Source organism: Ornithodoros turicata, chromosome 4 (genome assembly GCF_037126465.1).
Source record: "Ornithodoros turicata isolate Travis chromosome 4, ASM3712646v1, whole genome shotgun sequence".
NCBI lineage: Eukaryota > Metazoa > Arthropoda > Arachnida > Ixodida > Argasidae > Ornithodoros > Ornithodoros turicata.
The window spans coordinates 38,772,120-38,790,656 of NC_088204.1; the positions used below are offsets into that span (position 1 = coordinate 38,772,120).

The 18,537-nt window shown below is 46.9% G+C and overlaps 1 protein-coding gene across 1 annotated transcript; it reads right to left on the minus strand.

Moving 5' to 3' along the window:
• Nucleotides 1-6,801: 6,801 nt before the first annotated feature.
• On the minus strand, nucleotides 6,802-7,743 carry LOC135392354 (uncharacterized). The gene has a single exon (XM_064623070.1). The coding sequence runs from the start codon at nucleotides 7,741-7,743 to the stop codon at nucleotides 6,802-6,804; it is 942 nt and encodes a 313-aa protein (XP_064479140.1).
• Between the last annotated feature and the right edge of the window lie 10,794 nt (nucleotides 7,744-18,537).

The window sequence follows — 18,537 nt, forward strand, 5'->3', positions numbered from 1 at the left end:
ATTGTGACATGTCATGAAATTTAGCCGCTGTGTCCTTGTCGTTCATCTCTTCAATTCTCTATTTGTTCATCTCTTGTTGTAGTCATCTCGTGTCGACCTCATTTCTTTTCCGAGACTGAAAGGAACCGCCATGTGTTTGACATGCTTGCGTGAATCAATCTCGGGCAGCATTTTTATACTCCCATGCTAAACAACTTCAATAATGCGTACTTTATTTAGTGCGCAGAGGACTTTCTACAGTTCATCGCAGACAGTTGCATGACCGCTTAGTATTTGACGCGATTGGTCGACCGCAATTACACGATTATTGCACCAGTTAACATCCCTGGGAGCCTCAAAAGGCCCAGTTGCTTGAGCAATTTACTTTAAGATCCTATCCATAAAAGCACTGAGTTCATTGTTGGTGTCGACGGCGCACACTTTCTTTTTACAGGGCCGTTTCCCAGGCTCATTGTGTGACGGAGCGTCTTCGCGGTTTTGGCGTGCTCAGATACAACGGGCAGCTGTCGAATGTGCGCGGCACTATATGTTCTCGAGCTTTCCACACTTGTGCAGCACTTTCTCGCCGTTGATGACGAATTCGTCGTGCCAGGGACCGTGGTCATAGACATGGTGGGCTTTGGCAATATAGGAGAGATCTTTCTGGGGCCGCTGCAGGAGGTAGTGCGTCGGATCTACACCCGTTACGAGAATGTTTCCATGACGGTTCTGGACGGGCTCTTGGGACAGATGAGAGAATTTGTGAGCTCATCCAACACCGAATTCAGCTACGTCTCTGCAGACATCGTGGACCTTCTCGCTTGTGCCATTGCTCATATTGCTATATGCACTGTGGAAACAGCAACATTTGCAAGCAGTCTACATTGCGAACTTTGTTACTGATTTATTGAAACACCGTTTGGTTATCGAAATGCGATGCATAACTTTGACGAGACTGTGTTTTTTTCATGGAAGCATCTTTGTTGAATACATACAAAGACTCCTCTTGAGTTAGGCGACAGATGCCTGCACCCTCCCTGACTTGTCTGATATCAAGAACAGAACCTTACGAGAAGATCAGGCATGCCACAAAAGGTACGGGGAATCTTCACCGCAGTGTCGTCATTGCGCGGGTCATGGCATCAACACGACGATGGAATGGTCAGTCGTTTTTATACACCCATTCCGCTGCCACACTGCCACGATGACCCGTGCTTCTCCTGTCTGCGAGAGAGAGAGAGAGAGATCATGTCTTGGATAGAACTTTTTATTTGTATTCTCGATTATATGCGCGCACACGAAGGCCTTGCTCCTTGTTCCACTGTCACTCGACCCCCGACGACGTTCTCGGGCTTTCTTCCGGGTTTTCCGATGCTGCACAAAGAGAGAGTGCCTACTATCGTAATGCGATACGCATCAAAACACCAACAAGGCTTACCGTGTTCGCAGCTTCCATAAGGGAAGAAGCGTACGGCATCCACGAGATAGGGTTTGTCATCGTAGGTGACCAAGCTCTTCTTGAGTCTCGAAATGGTGTACATTGTTTGCATTGTATGCTCTCGATGGTACACTGCTTCGGAGAGACTGTCCTTTCATTGAACAGAGAATCTCGGTACACTTCGTACAATAAGTGTTTCCTCACCACGTCTTTATTAACTCCTTTCGCTCTCGCGATCTGTTTGTGTGTTCCAGCCAAGAGAATGCTGTACATTTTCGCTCTGATGGCTACGATTTCCTGAATAACGCCTCCGCCCGTCTCGTCGTTGAAAAGCGGGTGGTCCGGTGAATAGGAGGACAGATCTAACTCGTCCTCGATTTTCAGCCGCTGCTCTTCCAGGCTTTCACACGTGAGAGAAAAAATTACGCTGTCGCTATAGATCAATTGCACTGGACACGTCAAGCGAGAAAAGAGCTACTCGTAGTTGAAGCTATCCATTCGGACTTTGGATATCTTTACAATGGCAAAGCCGTAAAGGGGGTTCGTGCATTTGATGCGACGCTGTTTCATCTCGTACAAGATGCACTTGTCACTCAGAATGTGAAAATGCTGACTGTCGATGGAGCTAGCTTTTCGGAGCGCGCTTTCTTTGTCGTAGGTTATAGCAAACCTTTTCATACGTCTCACATTTTGTATCGACTTACTGAACATATCATTCGACATGGTTTTGTACAGAAGTCGCTCGTGTTTCGTGGTCGCAGTGTTCCTCGATGCAACGTTTCTCTGCACGAAGGATTGCAAAAAGTTGTTTTTGCGGAATGAGAGGATGCTGTGAGCACGTTTTATTTTCATGCCCAACCTCACGTACAGAGCGAGCAATGCATAACGAACGACGTAGTGTTCTTCCTTCTAGCACATCGGCAAGAGTTTCTTCGTGGGAGGGGCGTTCAGTGCCAACGCATCTTTCAAGTGTCTTTGGTAGGGGGAGAGTTCGCTCTTGTCCATGCACCTGTGTTCGGGTGCCAGGGGAAAATCCCTAGTGAGCACGTGCAGCTCTTTGGGGTACGACAAGTCTACCACGTAGACGTAACCCTCTTCCGAATCACGAGGAATGTTGAGAAAATCTATCTCGCTCTCCACCTCAAAGGATCGACCCACTCAAAGCCACCTGTCGGCAGATGGAAAGTCATCGCGTACGGGTACAAACTGTACCTGGATAAGTCTTTTCTTGCTGGGAATCGTAATCGTCACACCCCTCATGATTAGCCAACTGTACCTGTGGAAGCTGTTACAAATGCCTCCCCTTATTCCCTTCTCGATCGTTTCGTACATCTCGCGATAGCTCATGAGCTTGAGCTGGACTTTGGTGAGCTTCAGAGCACTGTCCCACGTGTAACTGGCGAGGGACATGGTACGTAGGATATCCAACCTCTAATGCAATCTTCCTGAAATACAGCACGATGTCACAGAGCTGACATGCGTCGAGCGTGACGTAGAGGCGCGTATAACCGCCGAGGTTCTCACATTCTAACAATTCGAAAATGTCGAGGGCGTACTGATAGTCATCATTCGTGATCTCTTGCTCGTTCAGGTCACTTTTGATAGCTTCCTTTGACAGTAACGTGGGCAAATTGTACGCTTCGAAACTGTCGACGAAGCTGTACTGATAAATGCCCTTCCTGAGGAGGCGACGGAAACAGTCACCAAACATTTGACGCATGCAATGAAACACGCTCTCGCTGCCGCTGGGGAGGAGCGTTTCCACTAGGTTGACGAGGAGAGGTTGAGAAACTGTGTGGTATAGCGGAAATGGAGATCGCCAATGTTGAACACTCTTATATTTTCCGAACTCGAAGCTAAGAACCACGGTTCACCCAGATTTAGAACGTGCATGTGGCGGAGAAGGGAGCTCAAATCGTGTTGCAGGTTGTGCACACACACGACAAGTTATTTGGTGTTACAACACGTAAGTAGTAGGCATATGTACTGTATAAGAACCATACTGTATAACAACCACTTTTTTCTAATCCAATTCTAAGCCAAAATCCAGCTCTAAGCCAACACAATTCACTTGTAATCCAACACAAGCCAAATCCAAAGCCATCTGATTGGCCGCCATTAGCCCCACCCACTTCACGTTGATTGGTCCACGCCAAGCCTACTGATCATTGATTAGTTAATCGTAGCTCTGCTCCTTTATGCTAATTAGCTGGCTTGGCTCCGCCCACTTCACGGTGATTGGCTCATGCTAAGCCTACTGATTGTTGATTGCTCAATCGTAGCTCCGCCCCTTTATGCTAATTACTTGGCTCCGCCTGATTGGTCCTACTCTCCCAGCGCTCCGATTGGCCCGCCTTCACCAGCGCGGCGGCAGCCCTGATTGGTCCACACTAAGCCTACCGAACAGTGATCAGCTAACCTGAATTTGTCGCTCCTAAGTCGGTCCAATCTCATACGTCCAAACTTACCTCGTGCCACCAGATGGCGCGACTCAGGTGCATCAACTCCGCGCGGTTCCGCTTTGAGGCGTCACACGAGCGAGAGAACTACGTTGAGATGTGCTGCCACATATTGCGCTCCCGTTTCAACGCAAACAAGTTGCGGGATATCATACGCGAAATCTTGGACGAGTACCTGTCAGCTTACAGCGAGCAATCACTGCGCGAGCTTCAGGAACTATGTCAGGAAGAAATAAGAGTCCTGGAGACGATCATCAATCGCGCTAGGAGCTATGGATAAAAATAAAGATGCATCACACCTCGCTACACAGTCTGCTCAAGTTATTCCACGATGCGCATGCAGTTCGAGCATCCTGCTCGAATTCTCATCTCCGGCGCGTCCATGCGTGGCAAGATGGTGCTCACGCAGAATATAATGAGACACCCGGAGTTATTTAGCATTCCACCACAGAAGATACTATACGTACGAAAGTATGCAGCTGGATGGGAAAAGGATTTCGACGGCGTGGAGTTTATGGACAGGATACCCGCAGATTGGGATGAGCGATATCCCACTCTCATAGTTATTGACGATCAAATCACGGAAAAGGGGATTCTATCGGAGGTAGAGTCGCTGTTTGTGTGTGATAGCCACCATAAGAATGCGTCCGTGATCCTGATCACACAAGCCTTGTTCTATCACAACGCCGCTTTTCGAACGATATCCCTGAACGCCAGTTATATCGTGTTGTTCCGGAACGCTCGGTCCGTACAACAGATCGAAAAATTCGGACGTCGAGTATTCGGGAAACAGCTCTCCTCTTTTCTCGACGCATATAACCGGGCAACAGAGAAGGCGCACGGTTATTTAGTTGTGGATCTTCACTCGCAAACACCTCCCTCTCGTATCCTGCGAATGGGTATTTTACCGCACGATCGGCTGTTCCTGTTTACGCCCGCGAAATGACCGCCGATCTTAGAGGACATCTCACGCTCCTCAAAGTATTGGCCACCAGCAAACCGACGCACCACGCAGAGTTACTTAAAGAGCTCAGCTGCGACGACATTCCAATGCTTTCGGAAATCTGTCTGAACATTCGACATGGAAATATCCCACTTTCGACGGAAATTCATAAAAACTTGAAGAAACACAAAAAAATCCTCCGCTTCCTCGCTTACAAGTCACTTCATAAGTGCACCGGGCAGTTGAAAAAATATATTGGGCAACAACGAGGTGGTCTCATTCCCATACTTCCACTGCTCCTCTCAGGCCTATCAATTCTCGTGGCTGGAGTCGCCGGGCGGGCGATATCCAAAGCCATCGGTCATGGCTCATAGATTAGAAATAGGTGAAGTTCTGAAATCTAATGATTCGGATGATGTAAAAGTGGCCAAAATACTGGAAGCCCTCTATTACTTGCTGAAGCGCACTCACTATCATCCTCCTCCCCTTCCTCCTCCTCCTCTGGAACCTGTCCATTCGGCACCCGAACCGGAACCCAATCAATTCGATCTTCTACCCTCCAGCGTTGATAAAGCACGCTCAAAATCTGTGCTAAAAGAACGGAAGAAAGTTTTCCCCTGGCAGGCGGATAATGTACTAGTATATAGAGGGAAGCAAATCAACCTCTCAAACATTGTGGCCCTTGTGAGCTACTTAGCACGTCGTAGCGTGCTCATCAAGAAACCCAGTTGGTACAAAAAAGTATAGAAAATTATAAGCTCTCTGAAAATGCACCGCATTGCTCGCTGGAGCAAATATGGGGCCCTATAGAAAGATCAAGGAGAAACAGTTAGGTGGAGTCGATCGGTACCGACGTTATCACAACCTCACGCACGCGCGAAGTTCGCAGCGAAAGTTCTTCTGAGAGTTGACAACTATTCCGTGGGCTTCGAGACGTTCGAACAGGACACGGAGGCGATGTTCATGCTCTTGAGGGGTGGCGCTGGCGACTAGGAGATCATCAATATAGGCGAAGACGAACGGCAGACCGCGCACGACGCAGTCGATGAACCGCTGGAATGTTTGAGCCGTATTGCGCAGGCCAAAAGGCATGCGCGGGAACTCAAACAGTCCAAACGGGGTGGTGATGGCGGTTTTCTTGACGTCGTCGGGGGCTACCGGAATTTGATGGTACGCCTTCATGAGATCGATCTTGCTAAAGATGGTGGCGCCTTGCAAGTTCACGGTAAAGTCCTGAAGGCGAGGCAGAGGGTAGCGGTCGGAAATGGTGACTAAATTCAAAGCACGGTAATCGCCGCAAGGGCGCCAGTCGCCGGTTTTCTTAGGCACCATATGCAGTGCCGAAGACCAACGGCTTGAAGACGGACGAGCGACACCCATTGCAAGCATATGGTCGAATTCGGCACGTCCGATCTTCAATTTTTCTGGCGCCAGACGACGTGGGCGGGCGAAGACGGGGGCGCCGGAGGTGTGGATGTGGTGGACTACGTCATGGGCCACGGGCTTCGACCAATCCGGCGCTTGAGTTAATGAAGGGAAATCCTTCAGCAGCGCAGCGAAGGGAGAGGATAAGGCACCGATCACCGTGGCAGTGCTGATGGGTGTCTTCTGGGCATCAAAGGCGCGCACAGACAAGCTTGTTGATGTGTCCACCAGTCGCTTCCGTGGCATGTCCACTGTTAGGCGAAAATGCTGAAGAAAATCAGCGCTCAATATCGCGTGGTCGACGGCGGCGACTTGGAATAATCAAGCGAAACTTCGGCGCAGTACGAAATTGAGAGTGGCGGACTGCTGCCGGAAGACAGGGATTCCAGTGTTATTCACAGCCGTGAGGTGAAAAATGGGCTTGCGTCGCTTATCTGCCGCGGAGGCTGGGAGCACGCTAACCTCGGCCCCCGTGTCGACCAGGAAGCGGGTACGATAGGTCTGGTCGACGACGAAGTATAATCGGCTGCTGAACGGGACGGAGACGGCCGCAGCCGTTAGCGGCCTCCGGAAGAGTTTCCCTCCCAGGTACAAGGCAGAATGCAGTGGCGGGCCTCTGCGCCGAAACGGCGATGGTACCTACAAAGGCCAGGAGCAGGGGAACCGTCGCGGGCATGACTTGGTGGGTGGGCAGTGGGTCTGTTGCTGGGGGAGCGGAAACGCCGGGAGGTTCTGCGCCGCGAGCGTGCCCGTGGTTGTTGTAGGGCAAAGACGACCATGGCCGATAGGCGATTGAAATCTTCCCTCAAGTGGGCAAGGGAATCGCCGCCAGAAGGGACCGGTACGGAGTGGGTATGGGCTGGCTGCACGCCAACTGCAGCGGGGATGGCGGCGATGTGTGGGGAAGAAACCTCCATGATTTTGTCCGCATGAGCAGCAAAGTCTGGAAGAGGCAGGCTGGTAGCTGTAGCTAGTATCATCTGCACATTGGCAGGAAGACGTTGGAGGAATAGCTCCTTCAAAAGGGAAGGGTGAAAGAAGGAGCCCTGTCTCCAAGGAGCGACTGCAATGTGGCGAAGGAGCTGGCTGGGCCGGCGGTCGCCCAGCCCTTCGGTTGTCAAAAGCTGTTGCAATCTTTGCCGTTCGGAGGCTGTGGTCCGATCGAGAGTAGCAGTTCGCAGCGTGTCATAAGGGTTCTGCGTGGGGGGAGTGGCAAGCAGGTCGACCAGCTGGGCGGCGACATCCTGAGGTAGGACGCTCACGACGTGGCGGTACTTCGTAGTTTGGTTGGTAATGCCAGCCAGCGCGAACTGGCACTCCACTTGCAAGAACCAGACTTGCGGGTTTTCCGGCCAGAAGGACGGGAGGCGCACGGCGAGATGCTGCACTGTCGAAGGGGTCGATGCAGCAGTTGAACCCTCGGGGTGTGGGGCGATAGCGGAAGAGGTGGCAGGGGCGGCGGACGGCTGCCCTGCACCGGGTGCTACGTTGTAGTTCATGGACGTTGCGAGCGTCCGGGAGGTTGAACGAGTTCAAACGACGAATTCAAGGTTGCGTGTTCAAATCACGTCCGACTCACCAGTGTTGAGTCAGAGAAAGGACTGCAACGGAAGGTTCTCTATTGCCGGCTGGGTGCCAACTGAACTCGATCAAGGTGGCCGAGTAGAATGGTCAAAGGCTGGCGTTTAACACGAGGGCCGTGCAAAACTCGATGTGCCTGCGCACGGCGCACGCCATCTGTGTCGTCTGCTACACATATTACACACATTATACAAAGAAGCGACGGCTTATGTTATGTGCTTCTCCTGGCATTGTAACAGAGACTACCCAAAAATTTGGAAAAGGCGGCAGCAGGACCCTGTAAAATGACTCGAGCGGCTGGTATCCGGCGTAGGCCGACTTACTATTCCTTAAAAAAAAGGAGAAGTTTTTGCAGGGATTGTAACAGAGGCCACTGCAACGTGCGGCAGCAGATCCAGCCCTTTAAAACGCGCGAAGCCCTTTTAATCGTGGCGCGGAGGCGTGCCTGTTTCCCCTGTTCCAGGAGAGGTCCCGTTTGAGGAAACAGCTTCCAATACGGCACTCGCGAAGGCAAATAAAATATGTAAACTACTATCAAATATGAGGCTCAATACCATCTCATATAAAAATGATATTTAAAAAAATGTCATGAGCTAGTTTTGCAAAATGTATATAAAATCCAGCTTTCGGAGATTGATCCCTATACCACTTTCTTCTTTGTTCTGTTGTTCACCCTGGCAGGTTGCGTTTGACAAAATCGTTTCCAAAACATCACTCGTCGGGGCCAAACGTTCAATTTCAATAACTTGGGTGCTTAATATAATTTGATAAAAAATTGATATCAAACATGTCGTAGGCTGATTTTGTAATATGGATATGTGAAACTAATATCACGGAGTTTGAGCCCCGTTCCTCTTTCCCCTTTTGCACCCGGAGCGGTCGCGTTTGACAAAATCGCTTCCAAAACGGTACTTACAAGAGCCAAATGACCAATTTGATCAAATTGTGGACTTAATATCATCTGATATAAAAATGATATCAAAGACGTACTAAGCTGATTTTGTAAAATGTATATGTGAAATTAAGGTCACGGAGTTTGAGCCCAGCAGCAGTTTCCAAAGCGACCGAAACGTCTTGCATTACGGTGCCAAAGAGATATTATCAAGGGCTACGCTATGCCCTACTGGGATTGAAACCAAGGCGACCGCAAAGTTGTCAAAAGGCGGCAGCAGAGCCCCTTGCAACATGCGAAACCCCTTTAACCATGGTGCCAAGGCATCCCTCTTCCCCCTGATACATCCCGAGGTGTAGCGTTTCACAAAATGGCCTCCGAAACATGCACTCTGATCAGTGGTGGCCCCCCTTAGGCCTTCTCTAAGTCACACGTAAGTTTTCCTCCTATCCCCTCCCCAATTACTCGCAGCTTGGATAACGAAACTCACCAACCCGCCAAGCGCGGGTTGGTGAGTTGGTGGCACTCTGGGGTGGCACTCTGATGGGTCAAATGGACAATTTTATCAAGTTTAGAGTTTAGTATAAAAATGAAATAAAATATAAAACGGTATCATATTTATAGTAAGCACTCAATGTGGCAAAGTTGTCTATTGCGTGAGCCCTTTGAATTTCAGCAAAGAATGCCCCTTCGCTGTCCGAACTCCTTCGGACCGGCCGTAGGGTCTTAGCGCATTTGTATTATTGTGATACTGGGACTTATACCGTGGAGCGCCTAGGAGGGTGTCGTGCGAGCGCGTGGAGTCGTGTCTGGGACGCATTTTTGAAGGCCCTTGGTGCATCAGGGTTAACACCTACAAGTCATGCTGCGTTTGGTATGTAACCTGGAAGTCGTACTCAGTCAAAAGAGGAGATGATATTTCTAAAATTTTACATTCTTTGTCGAGAAACCATAGTCTGAACATGCACCCTGTGCAAGAATTCACCAAATCCCCATAAGCGCAATGCGTTAAATTTCATTTGACTAGGGTGCACTACGCTAGACAGGATGCGCTTTCCTGTCTGCGCTTTTCATGTTTCCAGGGGTTCTTTACATGGTGTACTTCCTTGTTAGACGATGGCATCTGAAACTTTTTATTCTGCTTCGCTGTTAATTGGCATAAACGCAATTCTCCACTGTGAGGCCGCCTTCCCACATGGCAGCTAAGCATAGCAGCGGAGCCTGCCGACGGCACGGGTGACCGCGAATGCTGCGAAGGCATAACTTTTTTCCAATATAACACCGCATGCGCAGGTTTTCGGTGCAGAAAAAAAACACATTTATCATGAGTCAGGCATTGGTGGCTGAACAATGGTGATGTCAGGTAAGATAAATTGACTCGCGTGTAGTGGAAGAGCCATGATCCGGCTGATTGTGGTGCTAAACGAGCACACTCATAAAAATGATGTCCTAAAATGACCAGCGCAATACGACTTATTAGCATATTGTACGCGTTTTTCCGACTACAATGCTCAGCAGCACTGCTGACATGGTCACTTGAGGCAAAAAGAATATGTTTTTTTTTTCCGCATTGTAACAAAAATTTAAGCTACATCATTTTTATGCGTGTGTTGGAAAGAGGCCTTATCAGTTTGTTCATTCCATTGGCACACATGCATTTCCCGTTTCTTACCCTTCTGTAGCGGATCAATAAATTGCAATACGGTCCTAAATTTTCTTTAGCAGGTACATAGTGGTACGTAGATTAGCAACAAAAATACTAAAAAGGGGATAAGTTGACTTATCCCTTTATTGCATTCACGGGTTCAATTTTCTAGAGCAATTTCTTCAATAGAGCAATTTTCAATGAAGGTGGCTGTTTGGGTTCCGGGAAATTTAATCGAACGCCGGTTCATCCAACGCAATTTCGTTGAAAAATGAACGTTTTATCGCGTCGTTTAATCGAATCGCCTTTTATTTCGTCCGAAACATTTCATTTGTTACAAATGCATTCGAGTTATCTCTTAAAAGCTGACTCGAAGCAAGTTTCTCCTGTTTGCAAAGTAAGCACCATTAGTTACTATGACGAAGCAGGCACTCCGTTCATGGGGCTATCCGCTAAGATTATCACAGCAATGTAAAGGTAATGGCAAATGCTGTGAACCCAGTAGGGAGAATGTGCAAGGAAATGAAAGCAAGACATGCAAGGAGGGTAAACCTGATTGAACTGAAGTGTTTTTTGAGGGGTGCGTACAGTTGTCTCGTCGTCGAAGCGCCGAAGCCAAACAATAATAGATCACTCAACTGTAGCAACAGCTCTGCCATGACAAGCGCTCATTTTTCTGCCACCACTAAAAATGGCGATTTTTTTGATGCGTCAATTTACTGTTATTTTTTATTGCGATAAAACGTCTAAAATGTATGAGGCCGTATCTATGGCTTTGTACGCACCGATACGTGTATGTAATATAAGGACATACGCGTATCATGACATTTAACGACATATCATAACAACAGCGTAACAACAACCGTTCACAGGAGGCTTCGTTTTCCCCATGTCACAGGTAGCGACTTAAATGAAAGATACATAGATATCGGCTGTTTCTACCGTTTATAAGGCTGGCGACGCATTTTTAGCAGTACTAAACCTAAAATTTTGAGAAACCATCCAAGGGATAGTCACCCTCCAAATGAAACAAAAGATTTCCTAACTCAGTTATTTATTTTTAATATTTAAATGTAATTAGCGTATGTTACCGAGAGAGTCCTTCTGCACCTGGACAATATGAACCGTGCAGTAGACCTTTGTATTTGCTTTAGCCCATACTGCTGATACCCGTAGTTTCCCCTTAACTCGACCTCTGGGGTGGGGTACTGAGCTTCGAATGTAGTGGGATAGTATATGTTTATGGATTATGGGTACATGCATTGGTAGCCGAGCTGTATTGGGCAATCTCAGAAATTTCAGGGGGTTGTAAAAAACCAGGGGGATAGGGAAATCCCTGTCTGATAAATATATTCCAATGAAATCGAAATGGTGTACATGCTGTTAATTTCTTCCGTTCCTCCAAAGCGAAATTTCATTTTTCACGTCCAAAGTTGCCGAGTAGCTGTGGCACACATGTGTCTAAATGGATCTCCAATTTTAGATCGTTTCTAATAATGGCGCCGAAGTATACATAATAATCGACATTCTTCAATGGCCTACACCATAGACTTCACCTCAGTCTATGTTCAAAATTTCCGTATATTTTTTTTTTGTAGTCCGGCAATAGACAGTTTGACTAAAATTATCCTCTACCATTCTATAGGCACCACCGGTTATGTTATCAAGACCGCTCCTATTTTTTTTTTAGTCAGAAACTGACTTGACTGACGAGCGAAATAGAGTCGAGTCTGGTTAATACGACACTCGTTAATATGACATCCCCGCTTTATGACCGTTTTTCTTGAGAACCGTTTCCTCCCAATGGCCTCCACATGTAACATTTGTTCGTTAGTGTGGCATTTCGTTTATATGACAATGACCGATCTTTTATGCACAGCTAGGGGCGAACACAGTACGTACTGTGTTCGCCCCCTCGAAAATACCGGTAACGTACATTACCCTCGTTACTACGACCGCTGGTCACTGAACCGGAGGTTCTCCGGACTTGTAATGGCCAAATCGCGGGACCGCTTTCGCAGCGACTCATCATGCCTCCGTCTGATGCGCTTAAAAGAACAGTGTCCTTGTTCATACGGTCATAGTGACCTGCTGCAGTCTAACGGCATCCATCGACCATGTCTGATAAGAAGCGCTAACGAACAGAGCTGAGTGCTGGAATGAAGAAGCGGATATGCATCAGATTGAAGGAGCGACCATGCCCATATTCATTAAATCCGTGCATTATTTTAAAATGCCTCTTTATTCGTACTCTGTTACCAGCTTACATAATTTTCAACCTTTCGAAGCTTACGTAATGTTGTTGACCAAAATGCGCCGAACAGCAGTCGTCATATTAACGAATTTCAACTGTAGACATATGAAAAACGTCACAGAAATAGCAACGCCCCCCCCCCCCCCCCCCGGCAGGTTTGCTACTTCACACAGTAATTTACTCTATCGACTAGCCTACACTAGATCGTAGCAATGGTCAGGAACACCGTTATGACAGCGTTCAATTGAATCGGCAATAGACTGTCAAATATCAAAATTATCGTGCGGAAACATGAACACTTTGTGCTTGTCCTTGTCTGTGTCGTTTTTTTGTCACCTAGTCTCGGGTTTTTAAGTTATGGAACTTTGTGCTTACTAAGGACCCCGAAACGTATCTGTATGTCTCGTACGAGCCATATCGTGACGTGTTGGGTGAAGCGTTATTCGATGAAATGGCGTACGACGAAACGGTGTTCGATGAAATGACGTTCGATAAAGCGGCGTCGATGAAAGGGCGTTCGATGGAATGGGCGGACACCGACTACTTGTTGCGAAAATGCCCGCATTAAAGCCCTGCATGACTCGTGAATAACAACCGACGTCAGTGTGGGAGTTGCCAAAAGAAAGACAGAAAAAAAAAAGAAAGATAGTTTCCTGACATGGGAGAATCCGATAACATAGTACGTTTGTATTTTGGTTCCAAGCGTGCCATTCGAACTAATTATAAGTACTTGTCTGCCAGCGCCAGCCACTTGCACCCGGTGGATCGCGCGCTCAACAGGAAACGCCAATTGTTTCAACCCAGCGCGTCTGTTCTGCCGTTGATACCTACCATTGAGACTACCATTTGAGATGAGAGCACAAAAAACTCGTGGCTGTGTGTCGATGGCACATGCGTTGCGTTAAGCTAGTGAAGTATGAAACAATCACGCTCCAAGGCGCCTACTTACCGGACCAATTGTTGCGCCTGTTGCTGACAGTTAAGAACTTGAAAACGCGCATAGCAGATTGGCGTTCGTGTGACCTTGTAGGTCGCACTCTGTAGGGCCGATAAAATAGCATATACGCAAGCAAGGTGGTGGAAAAGATTCATGATGACGAATCCTGAGCTTGGGCATAACGACAACAAGGATGTAATGTAACGTAACACAACACAACATGAGCTCAAACCAGCAAGAACGATTTATTTACGCAGACATTGCAGTTTCTACGTAAGGTCCCTACGGCCACACTGAAACAGGATTACAAGCACCTAAGAAGTATTAGAAGGTGCAAAAAAGGACATCGACGTGGGGATTGGGTTACGGCGTCTCAACCGCACACCTCAAGGAGTTGTACCTCGAAATAAAATTACCGAAATCACCGTTTCAAAATAAATTACTGTAAATAAGTGTTATCTGACTATAAGATGCGCAGTCGCGCGCGCGAAACTGACAACGGCGAATTTAGGCTAACCTGTACATAACAATTAAAACACCAAACTTGGACTAACCGAATAATAAACTAACAGGCTGTACGCCAAAATAAATTCTTAAAAATAAAACATAAAAATCCACGCTTAAAAAAGCCCGTGAAAATCCACCTTCCAAACTAAATCGATGAAAAGATCCACGCCCTCAAAATAAAGACAACCAAAATAGACGGGTAGAAATCCAGCGAACCGGGAAAGAAGTACGGAGGGAGTGCCTCAGGACGCGAGCCGCCGATATTTCGAACTCAAACTGTTCCGAAATAAATCATAGTTAGGCTTAGGGAGGGAATGTGACATATGTTAATTTAAAGGCGACGTAACGCTGTTTTCAATGCAACGCAGACTTCGAACGTTTTCTTATTATAATTTCTACCATTCTTACGCTGTCTTCTAATAAAAGCTGGAAAAATTTAAATATACAGCTGAAAAGTTCAACACAGGGATAACAAGTGCCCGGTTTCAAATTCACGGTCTCGAAACAAAGAAAATATTAGATTGCTTCGCAAGATGGTATGCCGCGTTTAAGATGTCATTAAGTATCGACTCAGCTTCACTATTTTCGACGTGTGTGAAAGTCGATTTAGCGAATGAAATGCTGGAAATAAATGTTCCAAGACCCTCGATTGAAAATAAGCTGCCTAAAATGCACAGTCGAGCGCGTGAAAATGCTAACAGCGAACTTAGACTAACCTGCCAAAAAAATACAAATACCGTGCTTGGACTAATTTGATAATAAACTAACCAACATGGTGTCCCGTCGTGTCCGCCTCGCCAAGCATTAAGCGGCCGCTACATCGACGGACATCGATAACTCGTGAAGCTGAGTGGTTAGTTAGTGATATCGGAGCACGGCTGATCATCTTGCGGAGCAATCGATGAATTTCTGTACCGAGACCGTGAATTTGGATATGGGGGGGGGGGGGGGGGGTAAGACTAAAACCGCAAAGATTGAACCGCTCGAACTAAACTCGGTTAAAAATATATTTCAAAGAGCAAACTGCAATAAAGTCTCCGCTTACAGATCACAGCTTAAGAATCCATCGTTAAAAGGTTTCAAAATCCCGAATTTCTGAATGCGAAAGTACATTTCCTTCGAAAGCAAGCCTTCCGGTCAATTTTAAATATTCCTTTTTTTTTCTGCCCTCCTTTCGCAAGCGCGAACGTGACGCCTTTCGAAAGGTTCCCGAGGGGCTACCTTCCGTATACACATCCCCTTCACAGCGTCAATAAACATGGCCGCTCCCGAAAAGTCGTTCCTGGATTTTATCGAATTTGCTTCACGCGCGAGAGATTTGTGTTCGGGCAAGGTCTCTGCACGAGTTTGTCCGGATCGTTGTCGTCTGCTTGACCTCGAGAATCCTATGGGGTGTTATTCGAACGATGAGTTCCTGCTTCGTTACCGGTTCACAAAGCCATCTGCTTTGCGTATTCTGAGTGAGCTTCCTCTCGAAGACGCGACAGGCAACAGGGGTCATCACCTTCCTTCATTGCTGAAATTGTTCGTAACCCTTCGCGTCTATGGCGCTGGCTCTTTTCAAAGAGTTATTGGTGATTTGGTGGGAATATCACAATCAGCAACGTGCAACGCCATCTGGAGAGTTACGAGGCGCATCGCTTCTGTACTTTGTCCAAAATATGTCCGGTTTCCTCCCGCATGCGTAGCAGCGTCAGCAATGACGCGCTTCTACTCGATTGCCGGGTTTCATGGTGTCACGGTGGGGTCAAGGTAAATATAGATGGTAGCGAAGCTTGCATTGGCCACCACGTCTTCAAGGGCGGCCATGATAAAGACCGTCAGCGCCATCCATCCGTTGCGGGGCAAACTACAAATTCCGTCATAATGACGTCGCCTAGTACGTCACCATTACGTATAGCGCGGGGCGGGCGCTCGCGCTGCGCGTGCGTTCCATCGCGATGTCGAGCCGCGGAATGTCAGAACCGCGGTTGAAAGCAAATCCAAGAGCAAAAACTCAAACAATTTGTAAACAGAGAAGAATCAACACTAGCGACATGCGTGCAACAAAGGACACAGGAGACCAGGTGGGGGCTTGCTTTCTTTTATCACAGGTAAATTCGCCATGCCGTTGTAAACACTATAAGTACCCACATGAGACAATTGATGTTCTGTGGCTGGAAAACAGTGACTTTTCAGTAACTTTTTCCATCATTCATCATAAATACCCACGACAGAATAATGTACAAAATAACCAGTATGACAGTCCATGTACTGAATAAGCACGAAAGGATAATGTACAAATTCCAGCAAACACAGGTGGGGTCCAGGACCTTAATGTCCAATGCATGCTGCTATAGCTGTCCTCATGTACATCTGGAACTTTCCACATATCTCTCGTACAAAGAAGGTGGAAGCGAACATATCTGCACTTGAAGATCACATATGATATTTGCATACTGTGTGGTGCTATGTCTGCCCACAGTTTTTGGCACTGTAACGAATGCTATGGGGGAATAAGAAGGCACAAGTTCATTAGCTCATTTTAGAAGTCTGTGATACTTTACCTTGCAAAGCAGCCACAACAGTATCAGCTTCCGGCAATGACAACCTTGTTCAGTGTGTACATACCCTGCTGATGACTGCTTCTACTTTGATTACAACAGCATTTTTGTATTAAAGGAATGTCAAAGCATCGACAATGTTGTGTACTTCTGCTATTTTGTGCACATTTTGCCATGTGGTGTAGATTTGCAAGCTACACAAGGTGCTTAGCCCTGCACATAACTGCTCCTACATACTTGCACACAACTACTGAACTCAGCCCAAGATTCAAAATATAAAATTACGTGCTAGGGAACTATGTACACAAGTATACACTTAATACGTATCAAAGAATAGGCAAACTGCTGAAGATTCAAAATAGAAAATGTATACTAGGTATCTCTAACACTAAACACAGTAAACACTAAACATATAAATAATGGGCACAGACTACTGAACTCTGCATGGCTGTCAAAATACTAACAACACAGTAAGGAGCTATGTGCAAAAGTGCACTTTGACAAATCGTATGCTTCACAGGAATGAAAGAATTACAAGAGATCATGTGTAATCTAGGTTACAACTGAAAGCACTGGATAGACAACAGAACCATGCATATCACTTTGCATGGAAAGAAAACTTCTGGCTACTTCACAACAACGTGCAGAGATTACGAACTTAGTCTCGCTGCTTGCTGCAGTGCCTTCTGACGTAACGTACTACTTCGTACTTCCTCATTCCTTTCTCGTGCAAACCAGAACAGTCGTACCCTCAGAAAAAAGTGAAATAGATCATCATACACGGATGAAAAACACAAACTCAATGTCTTTGGCACAAGTATGTCCAACGCTTCACACAGCTTGGACCTGACCCCTTGGGAGGTGAGGAATGTCTTAACGTTGGCTTTGAAGGCTTCCTCACACGCACCCACAAACGTCGCAAAGGCAGGAAGAGGAAACGACAGCTCCAAAGTCAGTACTGTCCACATTCTTGATACTCAAATAAAGCAACAACTGGCTACTGTCCTGAAATGTGGCATTCCCCCGACAAATGTCCGAAGTTGGACTTGGTGGTTTGAAATTGAAAAGACGACGATGAAGAAGAAAACGGCTATGAACAGTCGCAAAGTGCGCAGTCAACGTACAGCAAACTCGTAGCTAACAACATGGAGAGCGACAGGAACCGGAAAAGTACTCGGCTCTGCCTATAATCCTACGTATTACTTGGAGACCGCGCGAATTGCTACATTAAAAACTTGCATATTGTATTAGTACATACATTATTCGCGCCTCCGATTACATTATTTTTGTTTACCTTCATAGTTTGCCCCTCAACAACCACGCTCGCATGTGTATCATGAAGGGCGCAGGGTTGCTAACACAGATTTCGTATTTTTTCCCGCCTTCGCTACCATTTATATTTACCTTGGTGGGGTTTCAGGGTGTCAGGGTGGTTGTATCGATTGGACACATGTTCCTATAAAGAGCCCTGGTGGGACAGAACCGAAGTTTACAGGAATCCTAAGGGAGTTTTCTCCGTCAATGTACATGTGAGATGTTCAAAGTTATGTAGGTACACCAATCAAATTGAAGTTTGTGCGCAGGGAATTACTGATCCAGAGCTGCAATTCTTCGACATTGGTGCGAGTTGGTCTGGGACAGTTCACTACAGCCGGATATCTGATAACAGCAGAACTCGTGCCCTGTACGAAGATGAAAGGCTGCATGGTGTCTTGCTTGGGGACCAAAGGTATCCTTGCATGACCTTTCTAATGAGTCCACTGAACGACATCAGAACGCAAGGAGAAAGAAGGTATTTTTACCTTTCGCAGATACAACCTAATCCACATTAAAAGACGGAGTTCAGTAGAGAGAGCATTTGGAGTTGGTAAAGAAGATTCCTATACCTCAGAATGAAGCTTCAAACGCGGCTTGGTCAGCTGCTTTCATCTGCG